Genomic DNA, 12,561 nt, shown 5'->3' on the forward strand with positions numbered 1-12,561 from the left:
CTCGTGCGCAAAGTGTCATCGATCATAAACAATGTTGATCTGTCTACATTCGTGAAACCATTAAGTATTTTAAAACATTCGATCAGTTTTCCTCGGAGGCGACGTTTCTCAAGAGAGAACATGTTAAGGGTAGAAAGCCTTTCTTCGTAGGATTTGTTGCGCAAGGAAGGGATAATTTTCGTTGCCCGACGCTGAACACCTTCTAATTTAGCAATATCCTTTGCATGGTGAGGAGACCAAAACTGTACCGCATATTCCAAGTGGGGTCTGACTAAACTGTTGTAGAGCGGAAGTATTACATCTTTATTCTTAAATAAAAAGTTTCTTTTAATGAAGCCCAACATTCTGGTCGCTTTATTTGCTGCATCGATGCATTGCTGTGAGAATTTGAGGTTTGACGCGATTTTGACCCCCAAGTCCTTGACGCATTGAACGCTTTTGAGTTTAACGCCGCGCATTTCGTAATCAAACTTTTTATTCCTCGTTCCAACTTGAAGGACCTGGCACTTGTCTACGTTAAAGGGCATCTCCCATCTATCCGACCAAGCTGAAATTTTGTGCAAATCCTCTTGGAGGCTTTGCCTGTCTTCGTCAGTGAGAACCGAGTTACCAATCTTTGTGTCGTCTGCAAATTTACTAATGCGGTTATTGAGTCCAACATCCACGTCGTTGATGTAAATAATGAAGAGCACTGGGCCAAGAACCGAGCCCTGAGGGACGCCACTAGTGACAGGCGCCCACTCTGAGTTAAATCCGTCAAAGAGAGAGAGAGAGAGAGAGAGAGAGAGAGAGTTTTCTTTACAGGAAATTTATTTGGGAATTTCATCAGAAGTCAGAGATAAAAAAAAATACTCCTTCGGGTACCGGTACCGGTACCGGTACTACCGGTACTCAAATTATCGGTACTTGCCCATCCCTGTAGTGGTGTGTGGCATTAGTGCATGGGGATGGAAGGGTTACTGTGGGGGATGTAGCATCTTTGTTGGGTACTCCTAGCTCTCATCCCTGTAGTGGTGTGTGGCATTAGTGCATGGGGATGGAAGGGTTACTGTGGGGGATGTAGCATCTTTGTTGGGTACTCCTAGCTCTCATCCCTGTAGTGGTGTGTGGCATTAGTGCATGGGGATGGAAGGGTTACAGTGGGGGATGTAGCATCTTTGTTGGGTACTCCTAGCCCTCATCCCTGTAGTGGTGTGTGGCATTAGTGCATGGGGATGGAAGGGTTACAGTGGGGGATGTATCATCTTTGTTGGGTACTCCTAGACCTCATCCCTGTAGTGGTGTGTGGCATTAGTGCATGGGGATGGAAGGGTTACAGTGGGGGATGTAGCATCTTTGTTGGGTACTTCTAGCTCTCATCCCTGTAGTGGTGTGTGGCATTAGTGCATGGGGATGGATGGGTTACAGTGGGGGATGTAGCATCTTTGTTGGGTACTCCTAGCCCTCATCCTTGTAGTGGTTGCGGTGTGACAGCGCAGCAAGCACAATATCAGCTACCGTAGTATGTTAGCCAATAACAATTATGAACAATGAATGCAGCCTCACAGCCACTCCACCAGCCTGGCATGTCCCCAACATAATGCCTCTTTGTCGGGGAATAACAATGTGTACATCATTTCCAATTCTTTCTCTCAATGCTTGGCCAGTCGTTACAACATTAATGCAGCAGCACCCTTGCACTCTGAGCTTAACACTTATATAAGCAAGTTTGTGGATGCACTTTCTCATTCCTGGGCTCTGGTGCCGTGCCTGTCACTCTGCTGCTGGGGTGGGTTGGTGCAGGCGCTGTGACGGAGAGCTCTATTGCGTTACAGCTTTATACATAGTTTATATTATATCATTGTAGTATTCTTTATGTACTTCAGTCTGATTTTTACCATTTCCTTAGGTCACAGAAGATTAGCCAGTCTTTTAAGGGTATTTTTCCCGTTTGATATGCAGAAGTCCTGTCAACCTATCAGCAGCATCACGAAACAGTCCATGAAAATCCCAGCAATTTCTACGAGAGGCCTTTCAAACAGGCAAACTGAAGAGCTGATAAGTTTGAAAGTACAGGAGGTTGATCTCCACAAAAATGTACATCAATTCATCATGATATAGATGTAGCTCTCATCCCAATGCATTTGTGTACTTTGTCAGTTTGGTAGTTGAGTGTACTTTGTAATATTATAAAATTTCATTTTATTTCAGGAGCATCTTGAGGTAAAACAACAGAATGGCATCCAGTGAGTACCATTTTACAAATCTTCATAATTTAGACCATTAGTGCATGTGTGATTAATCAGTAAATATGATCCTCTACCAGGGGCGGATCCAGAAAATCAATCTGGGGGGAGCCCGATGGTAAAATTTCATAAGTTAGCGACAGCCTCAAACAGTGAAGACCAATGGATAGTGATGGCGGTTCTTTGCTTAAAATCCGCAGCTCCCGAGCAATCAACGTATATGTGACAAATGAATTTTTCTTGTATCGATCTATCTATCTATCTATCTATCTATCTATATCTATCTATATCTATCTATATCTATCTATATCTATCTATATCTATCTATATCTATCTATATCTATCTATATCTATCTATATCTATATATATCTATATATATCTATATATATATATATATATATGAAGTGCAATCAATATTAAGCTGGCAAGCAATAACAAGAAACAATTCAAATTGTAGCTACATCCGACCAGTAAAAAGGCAGATCTGAACAGATAGAAATCATCACCATACGAGCATTCGAAGAAAACTAAACGTTTATTTCGATATGTAAGCAGCAAGGGTGATCATAATACAGGTCATATATAAATTACAAACCTAACCTTTACAATAAAGACCTAATATGTAAAAGTAGACACAGCTGAAGATAAAAAGGAATTCTTATAGGGCTTCTTTTACATGGGATTGAGGTAACACATTTGTAAAGATTGGCTGATCTAAAGAAATATATTTACAAATTCCCAAGTATTCAACAAGTGCCTTACTAAGCGAAGAGTAGTCGGCGGTTTTTTTCGCCGAATTTGCTTATCACTTTCTCAACTGAAATGGGGATATCATAGTGAACACAGAGGAGGGCAAGTCCGTTCAGGCGCTCTTGGCCGACGATACTCCTCAGATAGGTTTTCAGCCTTTTCAATGCTGAGAAAGACCTCTCGGCTTCCGCGTTGGAGACTGGAAGCGTCAACAGAGTTTTCAAGAGAATGGCGAGATTGGGGATTACATGCTGGTGTTGGTGTGTGCCTGGGCTTCTTTGATAATCTGGAAGACCGGAACAGTGCTCCGCTTCAGCCTTCACGAGTGTCAGGGATTCGATGTCGAGCTCGTAGAGCTTCGCCGCTTGAAGCACAGCCGCAACATCCGTTTCGGGGCCTTTGAGGAGTTGCTTGAGTTGAAGTGTGACAGGCACTGTGTCGTCGCCGAACCGACTCTTCAACTCAGCCAAGACGTGGTCCACGAACGGAATGTACTCTGGATCGCAAAAGTATCGGTGCACAATGTGTGTGAAACATTTTGGACAACAGTTCGATCGTCAGTGAAATGTTGGTGTCCGACGTACCACATGTTGGTAGCCCTGATGTCCAGAGATGCCATACAACTACCAGTACTGATATCCCCTTCCTACTATATAATTATATAGCTTACCCCCCCCCATGGGTACGGCGTACTACGGCCCTGTACGAGTATATAGATTGTTAAATGAGCGCGGGGCCCTGGGCACGTGCCTGTTGTGCCCTGGCCCTGCAGGAGAGTGAAAAATTACATCAGACACCGAAAAAAAATAATTTTTGCCTGAGCATCCCGTCCACCTCCGCATAGTAAAGCCCAAGGAACCAGAAAAGGATTTTTTTTTAAGTTTGGAGGAAGTGGCGGCCGGCTTCTCTCCCCAGCTCTCTAGCTTTTTAGGGGTATCTTAAATATATTTTAGGTTTTCTCAATTCATGGGTATTTCAAATATTTTAACTATTCTAATTTTTTTTTTTTTGGGGGGGGGGGGGGCCCGGGCCACCTAGCTCCTCACCCCCGTATCCGCGCCTGCATATGCCTACAGCCGACGACACATTCCGTATTACAGTTGCAGCACATTATAAGCGAGTCAGTTATGTACCGACTATTCGCATACACTCGAGATTTTCTGGGGGGGGGGCGGAGATTTTTTTTGGGGCCCGGACCCCCTGGGCCCTCCCCCTGTATCCGCCCCCGTCCTCTACTATTGTTTATTCAAAATGCCTGTGACTGGTGGTTCACTCACTGGTGCAGTGCAGTGCAGTGATGTGAGTATATGACTGTTATGCTGCACAGTGCTGCTGCAAGCATGTGGTCAACACCCTGCACAGGGGACTAGAGCTCACTTTAAAATGGACTTCATTAATTAATTTTGTTAAATCCAGTAATATAATCCGTGTTTTAATGCTTTTTGTATATGGCCGATCACTTTACGAGCATTTATTAACAAGGTAAGCCAGTCCTGCAGTGAGGGACGCCTGTAATACATTAAGACCTTCATGAATGTACACACCTGTCCTGGGGGTGATGCACCTTGCTGACACCTTCAAGGCTCAGACCTTCATGAATGTACACACCTGTCCTGGGGGTGATGTACCTTGCTGACACCTTCAAGGCTCAGACCTTCATGAATGTACACACCTGTCCTGGGGGTGATGCACCTTGCTGACACCTTCACCTTCCTTGACATCTAAATGGTACTATATCCTTCCTGACAGCTAAATGGTACTATATCCTCCTTGACAGCTAAATGGTACTACATCCTCCTTGACAGCTAGATGGTACTACATCCTCCTTGACAGCTAAATGGTACTACATCCTCCTTGACAGCTAAATGGTACTATATCCTCCTTGACAGCTAAATGGTACTATATCCTTCCTGACAGCTAAATGGTACTATATCCTCCTTGACAGCTAAATGGTACTACATCCTCCTTGACAGCTAGATGGTACTATATCCTCCTTGACAGCTAAATGGTACTACATCCTCCTTGACAGCTAGATGGTACTATATCCTCCTTGACAGCTAAATGGTACTACATCCTCCTTGACAGCTAGATGGTACTATATCCTCCTTGACAGCTAAATGGTACTACATCCTCCTTGACAGCTAGATGGTACTATATCCTCCTTGACAGCTAAATGGTACTACATCCTCCTTGACAGCTAAATGGTACTACATCCTCCTTGACAGCTAAATGGTACTACATCCTCCTTGACAGCTAAATGGTACTATATCCTCCTTGACAGCTAAATGGTACTATATCCTCCTTGACAGCTAAATGGTACTATATCCTCCTTGACAGCTAAATGGTACTATATCCTCCTTGACAGCTAAATGGTACTATATCCTCCTTGACAGCTAAATGGTACTATATCCTCCTTGACAGCTAAATGGTACTATATCCTCCTTGACAGCTAAATGGTACTATATCCTCCTTGACAGCTAAATGGTACTACATCCTCCTTGACAGCTAAATGGTACTATATCCTCCTTGACAGCTAAATGGTACTATATCCTCCTTGACAGCTAAATGGTACTATATCCTCCTTGACAGCTAAATGGTACTATATCCTCCTTGACAGCTAAATGGTACTATATCCTCCTTGACAGCTAAATGGTACTATATCCTCCTTGACAGCTAAATGGTACTATATCATCCTTGACAGCTAAATGGTACTATATCCTCCTTGACAGCTACATGGTACTATATCCTTCTTGTCAACTAAATAGTACTATATCATCCTTGACAGCTAAATGGCACTATATCCTCCTTGACAGCTTTACGTATTGCTCTGGTCCAATTGGCCGTGGCCGAGGAGAAGACCGAGAACGTGGCACGGGCCGTGCAGTTCATCGAGGAGGCTGCCGGCAATGGTGCCCAGCTGGTGATTCTGCCGGAGTACTTCAATGTACCCTGCACCCGCTGTAAGGAGCTCTACTTACATGTGCAGAACACTATATTTATGAAGAGTATAAAGTCTTTTTTTTTTTTGGGGGGGGGAGGGGGGGTGCCTCTAGTGCTGGTAGGCTCTTGTGAGGGGCCTCTTGGACTCCCCCAGTCCATTAGCAAGCAGATTTTATTCATAGTGGCCGCCGTGATATATGACTTTTTGCTTGGCCCATGCCTCCCCCCAGCGCAGCACTTGAATGATGTCGCTGAAGTTAGGGTTGATTGAAGATCTGGGCAGCATGTGGGTAACCTTCAGACACTCGGCGATGGCTTGAAAAATTAGTGTTTCGGTGGGACTCAAACCTTGGTCCACGGGCTCACCACACCTGTACCCTGACCACCTGGCCACCGCCTCCCCGTGTATAGAGAGAGATCAGTTCATTAGTGTTTCGGTGGGGCTCAAACCTTGGTCCACGGGCTCACCACACCTGTACCCTGACCACCTGGCCACCGCCTCCCCGTGTATAGAGAGAGATCAGTTCATTTGTGTTTCGGTGGGACTCAAACCTTGGTCCACGGGCTCACCACACCTGTACCCTGACCACCTGGCCACCGCCTCCCCGTGTATAGAGAGAGATCAGTTCATTAAGGCGGCTTTACACCTGGCAATTCCTGGCCGGCAATACAGCCGCGACGATCTCGGCTGGGTGCTCTCGGGAGCAATATTGCTCGGGAGCAAGTACGTTCACGCGTGGGAGGACCCGCCGGGAGCATCAACACGTAAACTGCTAGTAAGTGCAAGGGCATGAACTCATCCCAGACACCCCAAAAGGCTACTGCCGTATATTAAAACCACAATGAGTTTGGTCCATTAGCCTAATATTGTAGAAATACTTGGAGTAAACGAGTTTTATCATAAGTAGTATTGATTGATTGATTGTTTATTGTTGCAGTTAACAACAAAGGAGAAGGGAGGAATATGCCATCGCAACCCCCAGGCATTACATAGTGTGATTATATAATACACGAAAATAATCATTCCTTACCTCCTTCGATATCTCGGAGAGATAAACATTTCTCGTATGTTGCTGCCATTCTCTCAAAAGTTGTTTTGCGTAGACTCAGCTTCTCATACAGCTTATCTTGTGGGTCCCACAAGTATCTATGCTGCCTAACTTCTTCTAGTAATGCCACCTCGGCCTCCTGGCTCCAAATCTTGTTGTCTGTATCTGTCATTTCTTGTTTTATTGGCGCCGACATGTTGTACCCAGCCGCCAGTCGGCAATACAAGACGAACGCGCTCAGCTGCAGAAAACTTGCCGCGAGAAGGGCTCCCAGACCCAGACCAAGAATGCTGCCGAGCCTGTATTGCCAGCCGCGAATTGCCAGGTGTAAAGCCGCCTTCAATGTTTCGGTCAAACCTTGGTCCATGGGCTCACCACACCTGCACCCTGACCACCTGGCCACTGCCTCCCCGTGTACAGAGAGAGATCAGTTTATTATAAACATTATATATATTTTTACTACAGTTTGTTTTTGTAACAGTTCAACAGCGTCGTCTCCACAGGTCTTTTTGAAAATTCCGCGGAGCCCGTCCCCGGTGAGAGCACCGTCCCCCTCGGTGAAGCGGCGAAGAAGTTTGGCGTGTTTGTGGTGGGCGGCTCACTGCCGGAGAGGGAAGGCGACAAGGTCTACAACACCTGCACAGTCTGGGGGCCGCAGGGCAACATGGTAGCTAAGCACAGAAAGGTGAGTTGTGTTCATTTAATTTTGGAAGCAATGGAGACGATGATCAAAGCTTCCGTCACAGTCCGAGATGTCCGGTGATCACCCCTTACACTGACCTGCCACACCCACTCCTCTGCCTCACACCCTGACCTCATGCTTGTCTGTCTGTCATTTAATCTTGAAGGAACTTGAGACAGTGATCAAAGCTTCTGTTGCGATCTTAGTGTCTGTATCTCCACAAGTGTATCTTCTGTCCCTTAAGGCGGCTTAAAGGCGGCGTTCCACCTGGCAATTCCTAGTCGGCAATACAGCCGCGACGATCTAGCAGCTAGACCGGCTGGGTGCTCTCGGGAGCAAGAACGTTCACACGTGGGAGGAGCCGCCGGGAGCATCAAGACGTAAACTGCTAGTAAGTGCAAGGGCATGAATTCATCCCAGACACCCCAAAAGGCTACTACCATATATTAAAACCACAATGAGTTTGGTCCATTAGCCTAATATTGTAGAAATACTTGGAGTAAACGAGTTTTATCATAAGTAGTATTGATTGATAGAAGGGAGGAACATGCCATCGCAACCCCCAGGCATTACATAGTGTGATTATATAATACACGAAAATAATCGTTCCTATCCCTCCTTCGATATCTCGCAGAGATAAACATTTCTCGTATGTTGCTGCCATTCTCTCAAATGTTGTTTTGCGTAGACTCAGCTTCTCATACAGCTTATCTTGTGGGTCCCACAAGTATCTATGCTGCCTAACTTCTTCTAGTAATGCCACCTCGGCCTCCTGGCTCCAAATCTTGTTGTCTGTATCTGTCATTTCTTGTTTTATTGGCGCCGATATGGTGTACCCAGCCGCCAGTCGGCAATACAAGACGGACGCGCTCAGCTGCAGAAAACTTGCCGCGAGAAGGGCTCCCAGACCCAGACCCAGACCAAATATGCAGCCTTTCCTGTATTGCCGACTAGGAATTGCCAGATGTAAAGCCGCCTTTAAGCTGCGTTCAGACCTGTGCGTCTTGCGCCCGGTTGCCGTGCATCTGCATATATATGCCTCTACACATGCAATACGCACACTCAAGCATGCCTCTAGCTGCATGCCTCTTCCTCAATGGATGCACATGCCTCCTTCTGTTCTGGAGTGAAGCACACATACACTTCTCAGTCGTCAAGGTGTCTGCTCTGAACCAAGCAGTTGCTGCTGCCGCAGCTAGTATTATTTTGCGACAAAAATGAAATCAAAGGAAAAAGCATGAGTGCTGGGTCAGTGAATATCTTGCACGTCGGAGTGTATGTGTGAGTGTTGAAGAAGAGGAAGTACGACCGAAGGCGCTTAATTTTGTTCAGGACTGCCTCTGACGTGTTCATGTATATTTTTGAGGAACTGTAGAGCATCATTCCGTTTCACCCTGTCTTTTATAGTCTGCGGAGCTAGCCATCCCAAGACAAGTAGATCAACGATAATCCTCAATAAAGTTTATATTTGTTTCATTGGACCAATCTACCATACTGGCAATACAAAGGAGGACCTAAAAATCAGAAAACACAGGGTATATTAATTAAACCATGGGTGACGGGCGACTGTTGCACGAGTCTCCCCGTCTTGGATGGAGAGACACTTGTGCCTTAAAAATTCATGCATCTGCGCACATTGGCCTGTGCGCACAGACTTGAAGGATGCCTTACCCTGCACTGATTCATGCCTCTGCTTGCCTCTTCATGCAATAAACGAATAGACGAATTGACCAAATTGAACAAATTACAAATTGATGTTTTGTATTCAGATGCATCTCTTTGACGTCAACATTCCTGGTGAACTGGTCATGGAAGAGTCCAGCTGCGTCACTCCCGGCAACACCTTGACCACCTTTGACCTCCCCCAGTGTAAGATTGGTCTCGGCGTCTGTTACGACATGAGGTTTCCAGAAATGGCCCGACTCTATGCAAAGTCAGGTGAGTGTTTACATTGTGCTGCATTTGTTAACTCTTTTGCATACTACTTGTTATGTTTGTCTTTGCCTAATGCGTATTTGTTATGTTTGTCACTCTTTGCCTCCTACTTGTATGTGCTGAAGTTTACAAGTCACATGATCATCTTCTGTGCTCGTTCCCGTTACACAGCCCCGTGACGCCAGCAAGGTTAGCAAGGAGACGTAACATCCTAATTCCTCTTGTATAAAGCATTGGTCTTAGTCTGCTGGTATTCCGTGCATAACATACTCACATTTAGCATTCTGGGATACAGCTAATTGTCACTTTGCAAATTGTACTGTGTATTATTTCACACTTTTCAAAGCAGCAAAAATATTTATTATGAGGTGGTTTGGACTTGTGATGAGAATGAAGGAGAGTGACTTTGTGAATAGAGTTTGTGAGGGCAGGATTGAGGGGGAGGGTAAAACATGAAGTAATTTCTTGGTTTGATTGGTGGATGTTTGGCTTGGAGGCTTATTGCAGAGAATTCTTTTTTTTTTTCTCATTACTCAATATTTTGCTATCCATATTTTAGTGCATGTAGCAATTAAGGGCTTTGGTAGAATAATTTGTCCAGCAGTTCCTTGGTGTGAGTGATGGGCAGGTGGCAGCCAGGCATGTAGTAGTTTTAATCTGTAGTTCCTATCATTTCATGCTCTGTAAAGTTTGTACATTCGTTATTTTGGGGGCTAGTTTCCTGCTTTAAAATATCTGGGCAGCTATTTTTAAATCATAGCTCCGTGCCTTCAGGAATCCAGACTATTATTGATGTGACCAGTGGAGTTTGTGGGAATTGGCTTTTGCTTTGTTTCAAGGAGTCAATACATTTTCTTGTGGTAGTAAGTATAGTCAGCATACACTAGAGTGACCCAGAAGCCCTGCCCCCCCCCCCCTTTTTAATAGCTATGGGAGCTGACTGGTTGGGTGAAAAAGAGTTTAGGTTACTACGGAGCAAGGGTGAGGGAAGAGGCAGGGCTGCTGGACAAATTTATTGCATAATAACTGTAGTAACTGATTCATTCATCTGATATCCTCCCACCCCTGCATATAGAAAATGGACTGTGAGCTTACTATTTTATTTCTTAATACAAAAATTGTGTATCATACAAATAAGGCTTAACATGGAATTCTTCAGGTTGCAAAGTTTTGCTGTACCCCGGAGCCTTCAGTGAGATAGTCACCGGCCCAACCCAGTGGGAGCTGCTGCAACGAAGCCGTGCCCTCGACAACCAGGCGAGTGACGCTCCTTGTTTGGTGTTTAAAAGAGACATCTTGTACACAGCTGTGCTCTGGTGGCAGCTGCACGGCCACCGCTGTGTTATTGATGGCTGCTGGAGGTGTTGCCCGTTGTGTCCCACAAGGCTGTTAGTGCTTCAAGTGTGTGGCTCCAGCCCATAACATGCATTTACTTACTTTCTTCTGTTGGGGAGTGGATCCTACAGCATTACCACATCAGCAATACTGGACAAATAACAAACATCAAAAGTGTGTTGTGATGATGGGGTCTAGTTTGTTTCGCAGTATGTGAATCATATAAGTGTTTGTATGTCACTCCGCAAAACTAGAGCATCTTAGGAAATCCAGCATCCTATACCCAGCAAAAAATGGCTACTATTTTGTGTCCAGTCATTTAAAATCTCCAGACTTGCACCAAGAAAATTCACACCAAAAACCTGGGACCTCCATACCTGCTGTGCTTCTGAGCAGCTGTTTGAATGCCGGCTGTCAACCTTCGCCATCAGTCTCAAGTTTTAATTATCTCCCGCCAGGTGTACGTGGCGGCCTCTGCTCCCGCTCGCAACACAAACCATTCTTATGTCACCTGGGGCCACTCCTCTATTGTCAACCCCTTGGGGAAGGTCATCGCCACTTGTGAGGAAAAAGAGACCATCGTCTATGGTGACCTGGGCAAGTTTTTGTTGTTTTGTTTTGTTGTTTTGTTTTTACATGTGGCCTATAGCGCCGGTAGGCTATTTCATGGGGCCTGATGGTCGGCCCGAGCGCAGGCAAATTGTCTATAGTGGCGCCATTATTATTAGCTCATGCTGCCCCCCGGGGCTCATTCTTAATTTCACTTGCGCTGTAGAGCTTCTTCTAGAGTCCGGGTTGATGGGTGGTCTTCAGGACAGCATGTGGGTAGTCTTAGGCCACTCGGCAGTGACTGAAAAATCCAGGTGATTAACGGCGGATTCGAACCCGCATCATGGACAGCGCGCCGATTGCGGGGCCGACACGCTAACCACTCAGAATATCTGAATTTCGAGACAGTTCCTGATAGTCATTTCCACACAAAACTTAAAACCTTACCACCACATACTACAGTGCCTTTTCACCACATCTCATACCCTCCATGTGGTCTATATATGCACTGTCCTGAACAAATACTCATACTGAAGTTGTAAGTACAAACAATGTGTAGGAATAATTCTAAAAGCAGCAAAATTTGTATTCCTGGGACAACTCCCTTCCCAACCCTGCAGCAAGAGACATGCACTGTAATGACCACAGTATTCAACGAATGGCAGTGGCCTCTGAAGGCAGGACTTTCTAGGACGGGGGAGCAAGTCCACACATCACAGCTTGGGCATTGAAGCCACAGCATGTGCCCAGTGTCCAAACATCACATGCTCTTTTTGCAGGATGAGCACTCCCACATGGCACGGTGAAGGCTTCAAACTTTATAATCACAGAATGCTTTGCAAGATAAGATCATGGCACTGAAAATCAGGGGCGACGTTCAGGACAACTTGAGAACATTGAGGGGCCATTAAACCCAGCCCAAAATGCACTGGGTGGTTGTGAGGCGAGAAGAAGCCCGAGGTTTTAAGGTAATTAAGGGGCCTCTCTGACATACTTTAGGGTCAATTTGTAATAATTTATTGTATCTAACAGTAACATTGAAAATATAGCAATGTGTCCTAAATAAAACTTTCGAGGTCATAATCAAATTGTATG

The 12,561-nt window shown here is 45.3% G+C and overlaps 1 protein-coding gene and 1 long non-coding RNA gene across 2 annotated transcripts; one reads left to right on the forward strand and one right to left on the reverse strand.

The window, feature by feature from the left end:
- Positions 1-3,991: 3,991 nt before the first annotated feature.
- Positions 3,992-4,877, reverse strand: LOC126982730 (uncharacterized). Its single transcript, XR_007735325.1, has 2 exons — positions 4,605-4,877; positions 3,992-4,540 (listed from the first exon to the last, which is right to left on the reverse strand). It is a non-coding gene; the product is annotated as an uncharacterized LOC126982730 (long non-coding RNA).
- Positions 4,878-6,161: 1,284 nt separating this feature from the next.
- LOC126982731 (omega-amidase NIT2-like) lies at positions 6,162-11,514 on the forward strand (the record flags this gene model as incomplete). Its single annotated transcript, XM_050835036.1, is given in 5 exon segments — positions 6,162-6,692; positions 7,469-7,650; positions 9,417-9,585; positions 10,742-10,839; positions 11,376-11,514. Coding segments are annotated over 4 exon segments (427 nt in total), but the record flags the coding sequence as incomplete, so codon positions are not given.
- Between the last annotated feature and the right edge of the window lie 1,047 nt (positions 11,515-12,561).

This window comes from Eriocheir sinensis, chromosome 51 (assembly GCF_024679095.1).
Source record: "Eriocheir sinensis breed Jianghai 21 chromosome 51, ASM2467909v1, whole genome shotgun sequence".
In the NCBI taxonomy this organism is placed as follows: Eukaryota; Metazoa; Arthropoda; class Malacostraca; order Decapoda; family Varunidae; genus Eriocheir; species Eriocheir sinensis.